This window comes from Lichenostomus cassidix, chromosome 3, assembly GCF_008360975.1.
Source record: "Lichenostomus cassidix isolate B80296 chromosome 3, HeHo_3.0, whole genome shotgun sequence".
In the NCBI taxonomy this organism is placed as follows: Eukaryota; Metazoa; Chordata; class Aves; order Passeriformes; family Meliphagidae; genus Lichenostomus; species Lichenostomus cassidix.
In genome coordinates, this window is record NC_139483.1 from 59,611,120 (window position 1) to 59,623,430 (window position 12,311).

General features: G+C 39.5%; 1 protein-coding gene across 1 annotated transcript; it reads right to left on the minus strand.

Annotated features, from left to right (window-relative positions):
• On the minus strand, positions 1 to 10,673 carry C3H6orf58 (chromosome 3 C6orf58 homolog). The gene is made up of 6 exons (XM_085056001.1): positions 10,291 to 10,673; positions 7,299 to 7,385; positions 4,613 to 4,797; positions 3,404 to 3,537; positions 2,716 to 2,954; positions 1 to 444 (listed from the first exon to the last, which is right to left on the minus strand). The coding sequence occupies exons 1-6, from the start codon at positions 10,610 to 10,612 to the stop codon at positions 281 to 283; spliced, it is 1,131 nt and encodes a 376-aa protein (XP_084912127.1). The 5' UTR covers positions 10,613 to 10,673; the 3' UTR covers positions 1 to 280.
• Between the last annotated feature and the right edge of the window lie 1,638 nt (positions 10,674 to 12,311).

Consider the following 12,311-nt stretch of genomic DNA (forward strand, 5'->3'; position numbering starts at 1 on the left):
TAGTTTGCCTGTGTTTAATTTTGTATCCAATAATGACACATTATTTATAGAGTTAAAAAAAAGTAGTAAAGTAAGAATTTTCTGTGAGGCTGTTAATTTATAAGGAATTGAGTTAAACAAATGAGATAATTAGGAAAATTAAGAATAAAAATATTGATTCCATATGAAAGAGATGAACACATGGCTACTCAGGAAATCCTGCTGTAAGAAATTACCAAGGCCAGGTTATCAGACACATGTCTACTAAAAGATTAAATCAATCCATAGTGGAACTGCTCTTTCACAAGAAACCGGGAACTTTCAAATCATTTCCTTCCAAATAATTCCAAATTCCTACTAGGTCAAGCTTCTGGCTCGAAGTCAAGCTTTCAATCAATTTTCGGCCCATTTTTCTTCCTGCTTCGGTAGACATAGCCTTTTGCCAGAGCTTCAGCAGCAATCCTCCTTGGAAACAAACACAACATGACATTGTCAAATTAGCATGGAGCACATGCAGCTCGCGGCATAGCAGGGATGAAGTGCACGTCTGGCAAGGAGCACTCGCCCCTCTCCTGGGGACACTGAAATGTAGACAAAGCCAGAGCTTGCCGATGGGGTGATAATTGCCTACAAATGTGTAGGGAGACACAGACCATTCATTCAGCTCGGGATCCTTTGTATTGACAGACAACAGGGCTTGTTCCCTTGTCACCAGTGCTGCAGGTCGAAGTGATTGAAGACTTGTGGGAAGGTCTTGGTCTGCACTCACTCATAGCTTCATGGTTTATGGAGAAGCAGCCTGGGAGTTACAACCGTGCCTGTCTTTGTTTTCACTCTAAAACAAACAATTTTCACTTTCTGCCAGCTAAGAACTCAAGCTAAAGAAGCAAATAATCACTTTTGTCCAGGCAATAGGCAGTGGCTCTGTAGGAAGTGTGGCTGGCAACTCAGCCTAGCATTAGCACCAGTTTGCGGGATGGTCATTGCTTGCTCCTCACTCCACTCAATGCTCATCTTTATAGTGGACAGAGAGGAAATCTGAGGGTAAAAAAGTCTAGTTGAAAACCAAGGGAAGTTTATTCTCCTCCTGTTCTGCCGTTGGATATTGGGAGCAGAGCATAAAAAGTTGATCTGACAGTCCATGCCTAGAGAAGCTTTAGAAGCAGCTCAGCACTCTCAATACAGTTCCTGCTGGACTAGCAGGGGCAACTAAACAAAAATAAAGAGTAATCAAACTGTGAATCAAGACATCCAGTCTCACTCTGGGTTGGAAAAGGTTCCATCCTAGGAGGTAGTAAGACCCTCTGACTGCTGTTGAAGTTTGCAGTACTAGTAGAGAACCCTGTGTCTCACAGGATGCATTTACAAGTTTGAGGAAGCCAACTCTACAAAAACAGTACATTTTGTTAATTGTGTTCTGTAGAATTAAGGTATGGTCTTTCAGGTCCCTGCTGAGAGTGTGGATCCAGATGTGTCAAATCTATTTTAAATAATAAATCTCCTTTTTCTGATCTGTGAGTCACATACCAGCCTGAATTAGCTGGCATTTAATTCTCAGCTGAATTCAAAGCTCATCCCTTAGAGTAAAGTCAGGGAAATCTATTCCCTGCAAAGCAAAGGATTTCAGCTATGGAATTCATTATGGCTGCACCTGCATGAAACTTAATCTCTCTCTTTGCTTCCATCTACCTTCCTTGCTGTCCTGCTGGTCATGCTTTTCCTTGCTGTGCCCCTCTCCCTTCCTGGAGGTATGTCAAGAAACCCTGAATTGTGCCATAGACTGCCAGGCAGGAAATAGAGTTGTTAAGACCCTTATTCAGATTCCAGAGAATAATGCTATGTGAAAAGTGTGAGGGAAGCACTCTGTGACGGGAGGATTCTCTTTTGTAGCACTGAATAGCTTCATTTCACATATTTTTCAGCTTTAAATACATCTGATGAGAGAATTTTCAGTGAAAGGTATAGATAGAAGAAGAGGATCACAAATGCCATAGCTAAGCATGCTAGTTTTTCAGTGTATTTTTACGTTCTATTCTTATTTAAAGACTCAAAATAACTTTGCTTCATAAAGATCAAACAAAAATAGCCAACCCAGCAGTATCTATGAAAGAACTGAATCCTCAGGAGAGTGTAATTCTATCTCACACCGCTGGATGGTGATGCACGACTTATTTTGGTGAATTTGATGGTTCCAGCATTGTCAAGGGATACGGTTTTGCAGGGACAGATCTCTGTTAAATCAAAGACTGGGACAAAACAAAAAGCTGAAACCAGAACACTTGTGGACACAAAAACTGTTTCTCATGAAAATTTGCCCTTATTTTTCTTTTTTTTCTTTTTTTTCTTTTTTTTTTTCTTTTTTTGTGTGTGTTCAACTGGTCTAATAATGTCTTTTACAGCTTTAATGATTTCAGATTCAGCTGGTGAAACACAAACAAATGTCTGTGCTTTTAAAGTTCCCGTGAAAACTGAGGAAAAAAGGGTAAGAATACCTGTTCAAAAATGCTTTTTTCTTACTGAAATCCCTCATATTGTCAGTGTTATCCCACCAGCATTTGCTGTCTGGTGTGTTGTTTGTTTATAGTTGTATTTTTAACTGTTTCCCCTTTAGTCTCTAAGACATATTTACACTACTTTATAGCAAAAATTCACTGTATTCACATGGAAAAGGTTATGTAGGGAGAACAAGATATTTAATATCTATGGACTACAGACATTTGTAGGTCAGGCTCATACCTGTTGATTTATTTGCTTTATGAATAGCTCTCAGTGATACCAGGACCCTATTTTGCTGTGGACTGAAGTCACTAATGGATGGGAGGACATCCCCTTCAACAAGCATCCTCTGGGGCAGGAAAGCCTGGAAGTTGTTTGTGGTCGGTAAATCTGTACAGAAGTGTGTGGCAGCAATGAAATCTACAGCATTAGCCCAGTCTACACCAAAATTTGCTTCTGGATCAGAGAGATATTTTAACCTGAAAGAGAAAAAAATAAAAAAAAATGTGGCAGATAATTGAACTCTCCTGTAGAACACACTAGTTGATCATTTATCCCAAGTGTTTTTGTTCAGCATAAAATCCCAAGTGGTCTCAGTGCCACAGTGACATAAAACCTCCTTCAGTACTTTACACCTAATTTCTCTTGGCAGCACTGCTTCTGGCACGTTAAACAAAGCTCCCGAATCAGGCCCTGCCTCCCAGAGGGGAACCAGCACCTCATTTCAAGCCCAGAGCCTGCTTGCCCATCACAATCTGGACAGCCATCTCTCACTGATCGCCCCACACTCCAAGAGAGCAGAAGGACAGAGGCTAAAGAGTAGATGCCAAAAGCATTAAAGCTCATGCAGACTTTGTCAGGGTACCATCCTTCCAAAGAGGTGTGGAGATGGGAAAATCCTCCTTGGCCACCTCTCTCATCCCCTTACCTGTCCCGGAATTTGGGGAGTCCATAAGCAATGGAGGTGGTGTGTGCCTTCCACATGAGACCAAGGGCATCATCCAGGTAGAAGGAAGAGAAGGTTGCAGAGCTCACAGCTCTGTGCTCTGTAGATAACAGATACTGCAGCAACAGGGAGCAAAAAAGGCAGAGAATCAGAGGGGAGGTTTAAACCCAAATAATATTTTTTTTATTTAAGCACATACCTCACAAAATAATACATTTGTTAGCTAAAGGAAATTGCTTCTAAATAGTTAACAGTAATTGCTTTTCTCTGACTTCAACATAGCAAGGGTTTTATCCACATAATTTTCAGTGTTTTGTACAATAATTCAATGGACTTTTGTATCTGATTGCCATGGAACATTATACACTGAAATACTGAATTCCTTAAAAGCTTGTCTGTACTCTTTTGGCCACAACATACTGAAGATTTTCAGAAAACAAAGAAAATTATCCTTAATTATTATCATTATGGTTATTTGAGGAATAGATTTTTATTCTGAAACATGATGCATAGGAAAAATGATCTTATGAAGACAAATCCAGTCCTGCTTGTAAACCCTCTATGTTCGCTTGCAAGAGGGACTTAGAGTTTAAGCTTTCTGATCATCATCAATTATTTGAATACCAATAAAAAATGTTGACTGCAGTAGTCTATCTCAAAAAATATTTATTAAATCTATGAAGTAAAAAATATTGTCATCTTTGGGATTAGAAAACAGCTGAGTGAGGAGGAAAGAGAATATCTACCTGCGTAAATAGGTGTCCTTCTGAATGATATTTCAACATTTTCAAGTTTTTGGATGTTTAAAGGAATAAATGAACCCTATCAAACCAACCCAAGGCCACTTCTTAAGGGCAGTGTTCCATCTCACAGGCATATTTTGCATTGCTAACATAAGCAGCATTGGAAGAATAAAAATAAAATTGTTAACAAAGCAATGTCTTGAGACAGAGGCCAAAATAGAGAACTATGTCAAAGGAAGAACAAAAAATTTCATAACTTGTAAAAATCCTGTCCTACTTGTCTCAGACTCACTTTATGTTATGCTTTTCATTTTTCCTGTTTGCTGCTTTTATATGAAGCTGTTATTGAAAACAAACTAAGCTCTGAACCTTAAAAATGACAGTAATAATAGTTGTTAAAGCTATTATTGGTATAATTCCTAAAAATATTTTTTTAAAAATTATTTACTTCAAAATAGGCTTTCCAGTCATCCATGAGCTTGGGCATGCGAGACCAGCAGTCTTTAACACTGTAACAGAAATCACCTTTGTGCTCCTCTGGTGGCAATATTTCTATTTCATAGGGCAGCTGCCCAAAGAGGCCAGCCTCCACTGCCCCCAGAAAGGGTATGATAGCCAGGTAGTAATTCATACCTGTAACAATAATTAAAAGGCAGGAGTTGTTAATCACAAGTGAATGAAAAATTCCCACATAAGAAAATGAACTCTCTACCACACCAAATGAAACAGTTTCAAATTGCCACTGGTACAATTGTGTTCAGCAGTGGAACATGAAATGTGATAATGATGACACTTGTATTGATTCAGATAGGATTTGTAGTGTTCATTTATGTTTCGTCCTTTAAGAACCTTCCATGAGCTTACAGTGTGCTTTACTTTGCAGGAAAGGAAAAAAACATGGAAAAAACTTAGATCTTTGTCGTCGCTCAGATATTAATTGCAAACTAAGAATAGAAAGACTAAGGGGTATTCCACGAGTATTGTTTTCATTAAAAACTTCTCTTTGATGTATCTGAAACCTATGAGAAAGAAAAAGGCAATATTTAACTGGAAAATAATAATTTTGATTCTAAACAATATTTCACTCACTGAAAATGGCTTGGAAATTACCTCAATTAATCTCTTTAGATTTATTTTATGATGATGGCTTTCTTTGGTCTGATCCATAAGTTGGCACAGTCAGATCCAGCCTATTGGGTAAGAACCTCATTCTGTGCAAACCAAATTATTATCTCTAGCTAGGTTTAATTGGTGATTAGAAGTGGTCAGTGCACTGCTTTAAATTTGTTTTTGCAATCAGTTACTATCAACAGCAGTCTCTGAAGCTTAACTTGTCACAGTCTTCGACTGTCAGCACGTTTGTTAATAAAGTGTGCTGTTCCCTAAACTGTTAAGTATGAGCCCTTCAAGGGCACTAGGAGCACCTGGCATGGATAACATACTTGACAAAACTGGTAATGTTTACCAGCTCAGAGTGGGAACACTGCTGGTGTGTTATCCTGAAGAGGTTGGTCAAATCACCCTCCAGTAGCATGGGCTGTGCAGAGATGTCCACACCAAGTTGTCGGGCACAAGCATTTCCACTTCCCTGGGTGTGCTGGTTGAACAACTAAAAAGGATTCAAGAAAGCTCCTTCTCTCACATGACACACTCTCTGTATGTGGACATGGCTGAGAATTCAGGAGGAAATATATGGCCAGCAGAAGGGCAAAGGAAAACTCTCAAGTGATGAGAAGACGGTGTCTCACTGGGACTCATTGCTAAACTGGGTCTTGCTTCTTGTTCACTGTTTTCATAAGTGTTGAAACCTTGATCTCACATCCCAAAGTGTTATATGAGACTTCATATTAGTTACGTGAGACTTATATGTGCTTGCCTATGTTATATATTTGCACTTGCACTTGCTTAGAGGGCAGAAAACATTCCAGGAGAGGACTACCCTGAATATTATTCTAGACAAAAAAGACTGATGTTCATAAGCAGGGAATGTCCCTTACACCTGGGGTGTATTAAACGTGAGTTTGTAGTTTAACCTCATTCCTGGTTTCCTGTGAGTACTTGTGCCAGAAAGGGCTGCTCTGAGTGCCAGCTGAAAGCATTCATATCCTCAGGACGCTAAGAGATGTTTCCATGTAGCCTCAAAGACTTTCTGCATGTTCTTGCCATAATAGGGCAAATCAAAGCTGAGTTTATACATTTCCTGGAGGCAACAAAATTGATATCAAGCAAACATGAAATATTAGAAGTAAGTGAAGAGCAGCAATGCAAACACTGAGAAAACAAAAGTGGTGGTTTTTATTCCAGGAAGGTCCCCAGCTTGCACAGGGCTGTGCAGTGACCCTCATTTCTTGTCACTGCATGGGACACCTTCCCACAGATCACCCAATGCTATCCAAACACAGAGATGGAAAACCAGAGTTGAAGAGAGTACCACAGTCAGCTTTGCATTTACTGCAGATTTATAATTTAAATTTTGTCTGTGATTACACCTTTGTTCACTTGAAGATATATACATTTGATTGCTGAATCACAGCCAGAAGCTTCATCCAAATGGCCACTGCAGGAACAAAGTTCCTATGGCAGGGAAGGGACAGAGCTGCTCGCTGAAACCTGCTGACAGGTCTGGGGGAAAGGGGAACTAACAACAGGACAGCAAGGAAGCTGAGGGAGCAAGTGATGGAGGGAAAATATGCTTTGGGAAACAGAGCCAAAGGTGGTACAAGAACCACAAAGATCCCAGCTTGACATTCTCTCAACAAGTTTTAGTTTAAAATGTGAGAATCTAAACTGAATACATTTGCTCTGGACTAATTGCAAACTGCAAGTGTCTACAAACACCTACAAGTATAGATACCTGTCATGATGTTTCCCACATATTTTTACATAAATATTTGCAGTGTAAACATTTTTAAGTCTGCAAACTTGCATTTTTTTCTCCTTCTTCAAATAACTATTCAAAATCAATTAACTTTCATTTACTTACATAGATGTCTTGCTGCAAGTTTGTGATGGAGAATTACATAGCACTGAAATTATATTGTAATATAGAAGTCTAAGGTAAAGAAATATTTTGAAATGGCCTTCTAGAACACTAATTTATTTTGGAGAAGAACAGTGTAATAGCATATACTTACAGGACCACCAGCTTCTTACAGATTGGCACAGGGGTTCTCCATTTTCATATCCACAGGAAGTCACACCAGAAGGATCTGCTAACCTGCCTGAATGGATCAAATTAAATAATACAACAAATACTTCTCAAACTTTTCACACAAGAGCTCCAACTGAGATGAAAAAAATATGTAGCAGTAAAGCATGCAAAATTTTGGTCAGAGAAGCAAAACAATTACTGTTGCTTTGCTTAATAAACTACTGTTCCTAGAGTAGTTGAGTTTCTCAGTGCATAGTAATTTGATCATGTTTTACAGTTTAAGTTATCCCTGACTGTAAATGTATTCTGTGAATTTGTGGAACTGTTTGAAACCAGGACATCACAGCATTTTTACAGAGATATAAATATACATTCACGAACAGACATAAACACATGCATAGCTGAGGCATCATTTCTAATAGATGTAGGGCTGCTAGTTCAGGAGAGCTGCTTAATGAGCAGAATAGCACAAATTTAATGTGCTGCTAATTGTCTCATCTAATTGGGTTGTGTGATACAGAATCACTTCCAGTTTAATCATGCAGACAAACATGGCCTTACTGTGAAGCTAAGCATGTAAACATTGTTGCAACTAATTAGCAAGGTTTGCAAGTATCTGTGTGATAGAAAACACACAAGACATTTCACAATTATCCGTGACAGATTATTTTACTTTAAGCACGTGGCATGCAGGAACAGCCTAGGTCCTAAAAGAATACCATACATGTAGATTAAGTGTTGTCATGCAGTGTGTCAGGAAGTTTGCTTTATGTGCATGGCATGCAATTACCATGGCTTTGTCCAATGACCTGAGCTATTCCAGAAGCTCTCAAACTCTGCCCTGCAGAGCACTTGCTGTCTGACGAGTCAGCTGAATAATGACAGTGTCATTTCTGTCAGATTAGAGCTAAACCTCATTACCAAACCAAATTTTCTGATACTTTTTACTCAAGAAGAAGAGATGATCATGAACAATGTGCATATAAATTATCCTAATTATCCTCTCTAGCTGACTGGGCAGAGCCTGTGCTTTGGGGCATGTTAGCTAGTCAAACCTGTATCTTTCAGTAGCCAAGCACTGAGAGTTTGAACTTGCAATGATAAGGATTGCAGTTCAACCCTTTTTTTTAAATGAAGATTATATTTTTTAATATTTACAGAAATATTCCATTTTTCAGGATTCAATTTCAACAGAGACTGTCAAAAAATAGGCAGCAATAGGTCACTGGTGTGCAAAGGGGCTGAATGGGAAGGATAAAGACTAAGAAGAAAAAGAAGACAAAATGTAGCAAAAGAATTGTACATGAGTTTTACCAAATATTGTTAGCCTAGGTGTTTTTGGAAAATGAAGAGTTCCCAGGTAGTATCAGTTATTATAAGATATGTATAATTCATTTGGAGTTGGAAGCATTAACTGCGCTTACAGATCTCCACACATTTTTGTTGTCTCTGCTTCCTCGTATTCCCTGTGCTTAACACAATTGTTATTTCAGTCTTCAGGCCTACCCAAGCTAATCTGTATCAACAGATGCTCCTCGACTCTACTTAGAAATTGTCACTGCAACAAGGCACATCCTCACTTTGTGGATGAGGCCACACTCCGTAACTAGATCTTTTCTAGCAGGCCTTCACTCAAGTGTAGCTGCTGCATCCAGTCATCTTTGCCTCTGCCACACGTTGGCTCAGTTCTCCTGCTTTACCTGCCATCCTGTCCATCTGCTCTTCTTTTTGTATACATAAAGAAGAGAAAGAGGAAAAGGCTTGCCTAAACTCCAACCAAATTCTTCCTGTTGCTATCTGTTTGCCAGCTAGTTTCCTGCTTGGATTTTTCTTACTATCTCATTTTCCTCATTTTGACTTAGGAGTAAATTTTCTGTAAGGTGTGACTAAATGCTGGCAGCCTTCCTTCCCCACCAGCTGCAGGACCTCTGTCTTCTTCTAAACATATAGCTTCAGCCAAAGCTTCCACCATATGTAACTACAGACTACATCCAAGAAAGAAAACAGGCAGACAGATGCATTTGCTTACACCTTGTTACCATCAGTCACAAGTTCCTGAAAGCATAATTGACTCTTATTTCTTTCTTCCCCACTTTTCTGGTTGCTGGAGCAAGGCAAGTCAGCTCTGGCTTTGAACTGAAAGCTTCACAGACTGCTGTGTGTGAAGCAGCCTGTGAGAGAATGCATTCTCTGATAAAAGCCCCCGATAAGATATTGCAGCCTTAGCCTTAAGGGACCTTTCATACGTGTTTTTGTGTCTGCTTCCCTGGCAGGGACAACGAGCAAACTGGAATGACTGCCCTATACCACAACCTGCTTTTGGGGGAGAAACCCTTAGAATCTGGACATAATTTAAAACAAAACAAAGCCAAATAACCAAAGAAATCCCACAAACAAGCAAACAAAACAAAAAACACCAAAAAAACAACCCAACAAACAGAACAAACTTTCATTTTTGTAAAAATCATATTTAGAAAACAAGGAGGCTACTTCTAAACTGATCATGAAGAATAAATGGAGATAAGTTCTCTAGAGGGAGATGTGAACTTTCAAATATCTGTATTAGAAATTAAACTCAAATCACTTATAGAAGATTGTAACATGAACAAAAATAAAAGCCTGCTAGTTAACAATTCAAGAACAGTGCTGTAGAATGCATGCCCTGAAATCTGTCTATATAAACTGAAGCAACTCGGAATGCCTTGTCAAAGATTTTCAGTTAGCTGAAAAATTGCCCATCTATACCACAAATCTGGATTCTGACCTCTCCCTATTAGGAATTTTAATAGCTATTTCTCAACAAGGCAAGGGTGTTCCCTTCATTCACCATTTCTTTTTCAAATTGGCAGCTCTGTCAAGTTTTACACCACCTGAGGCTATACTGGGCTTGTGAGGCAGAAACCTTGGAAAGGAAGCCTCTAAGCAGGTCTGTTTAACAGTTTGCTAATCCAGTATCTTAAGGAAATAATTCATACCTGTGCGAAATTGCCACCCATGCTGCAATGGTAATCCCCAGAGAATATTGCCACTGTTTTGGGGTCCGAAGGCACCAAAATATTTGGCTGAAGCATTTAGCAAACTCTTGTACACTCCCAGTCGTTCTTGGTAGTTCCAAGCATTGATGACAATTTTGCTGTCCTTTACTGGGAAATCCTGGAGGTTTTGGGCTGCCAGGTCCCACAGAGGGGGATAGGCATCTTCTCCAGTGACATCGTTTGCACTCCGAGCTGCAGCAGTCACAGGGCTCAGGGTAAGAGTCACTACAAGAAGAGTATGTATGCCAGAGCAGGACCACATGGTGAAGGTCTGTGAACCAGGTGGTTGTGGCTGCAGGGCTTTTATGGGGAAAGGTGAGGGCTGGGCAAAAAGGGTGACTCAGAGGCAGAAGTCTTTGTCTCCCTTCCCTCTTCCCAGTAGTGACCCTGATGTGGCGTTGCCAGATTAGCAACTGCGAGCAGTGCTCTGTCCTCTCTGTGAGATCTAGGGAGCAGCAGCAAATGTTTAAGAAGAATCAATCTAATCAGAAAATATCCAAATCCGTGCTGCCCATGGCATATACACACCCTTCTGCATGGTTGAGGTGCTACAACATTGATTGTACAAGTTGTGCTATCAAATTTTCTGTGTCCATGTTTCTTACTAGCTGTCAGCTTCCCTTTCCCAGCCCAGTTCCTTTGGATCAAGAAGGGGCAGCAATGCCACAGATCTCAGCTCAACGGGGTTAGGTGATGGCTGAGGTATTCTGTGGAGGGCTCCAGGCACTGACAAAAAAGCAGCATTGACTTACTGTTGGTGCTGTCATTGTCACCTTTTTCTTTTGGCCTTGGGACAACTGCCTGCAGCCTTCAGGCCTTAAGAATGTTGGAAGCAGCCAGATCAGCCTGTTTTCAAGCTAGATAGCACCTGGCTAGCTGCACTTACAGTATTGCTTTGTCTTGCATGGGAATGGTCACTATAAAGTCCTAAGGTCTCCTGCTAAACCTCCATGATCCTGTAGACTCCAAAGGGAGCACAAAGGCCCTGTCTCCAGTGATAGAATTGGTGTCCAAGTTATACTCCAACAAAAGTGAAACTGCCCAGCTGCCTTCAGATCTCCTACTAGGAATTCTAGGACTTTATCATCTTCAGCTGCTTTTTCTCAGATAAGCAGTGGTTGCAAAAGAACGCTCAGCAAACAAACACGTGGTTTGTAATCTCCATAGTCTTTTATTTGCGTGAGAAAACTTGCAAATGCTCCTTTTCTTTGAAGTAATTTTGTGAGTTTCGGTTGGGCTTTGTGTGCCTAAAGTACCTCAAACCGTGGGTGGGAGCAAGTCAAAACTGTCTGCAAACCTCTGATAGTAAATTAAAAAGAAATGTATCCATTCAATTCAAATTTTTCCCATTTACTATATTTATTAAGTTGACTTTCTAGTAAATAGCATAATTTTTCAATGATCACTTCTTATTTTTTGGTCTGCTACTGAGAAGGAAACCCAAAGGATTTTGAAATACAGTGTTCAACAGAGATTAACACAGATCTGAGAACACTTCTCATCATGCTGCCTCAAACAGGTTTCAAACAATAAAGTTGTTCTTTCATTAACTTCTATGGATGGGATTTATCTAACCCAACTGTGGCCATTTCGACATTAACCTAGCTATGTAGAGTCCCTTGATAACCAAATCAGAGATTCAGGCATATCCAGAATGTAACACGTTTAAAGCACAACACTAAGCGATGTATTGTTCCTGACTGGCTGCAGAGGGAGTAGAAATTACAAGTTTACCTTTAGACACAGAAAAAAAAATTAGATTAAACAAAATCAATATTATTTTTTCTACTACTTTTCTGAAATAACTTCTGGTTTATATTCTGAAATAATAATTTCAGAAATATTTTCAAAGGTACTTTTTTCTTGAAATAAGACATTCTCTTAAATAATCCTGAGGACAAATGCCAAGAACTGTGCTGATTTCATATTTATTTATTAGGCTCTAATTGAGGCAATGTACA

Excerpts from the sequence above, each read along its gene's own strand:
- C3H6orf58 (XM_085056001.1), bottom strand. The coding sequence starts at position 10,612 with ATGTGGTCCTGCTCTGGCATACATACTCTTCTTGTAGTGACTCTTACC. Across the intron at positions 4,798-7,298 it reads TGTAAGAAGCTGGTGGTCCT|GTATGAATTACTACCTGGCT; the intron begins GTAAGTATATGC and ends TTATTGTTACAG. Across the intron at positions 3,538-4,612 it reads ACTGGAAAGCCTATTTTGAA|TATCTGTTATCTACAGAGCA; the intron begins GTAAATAATTTT and ends CTGTTGCTGCAG.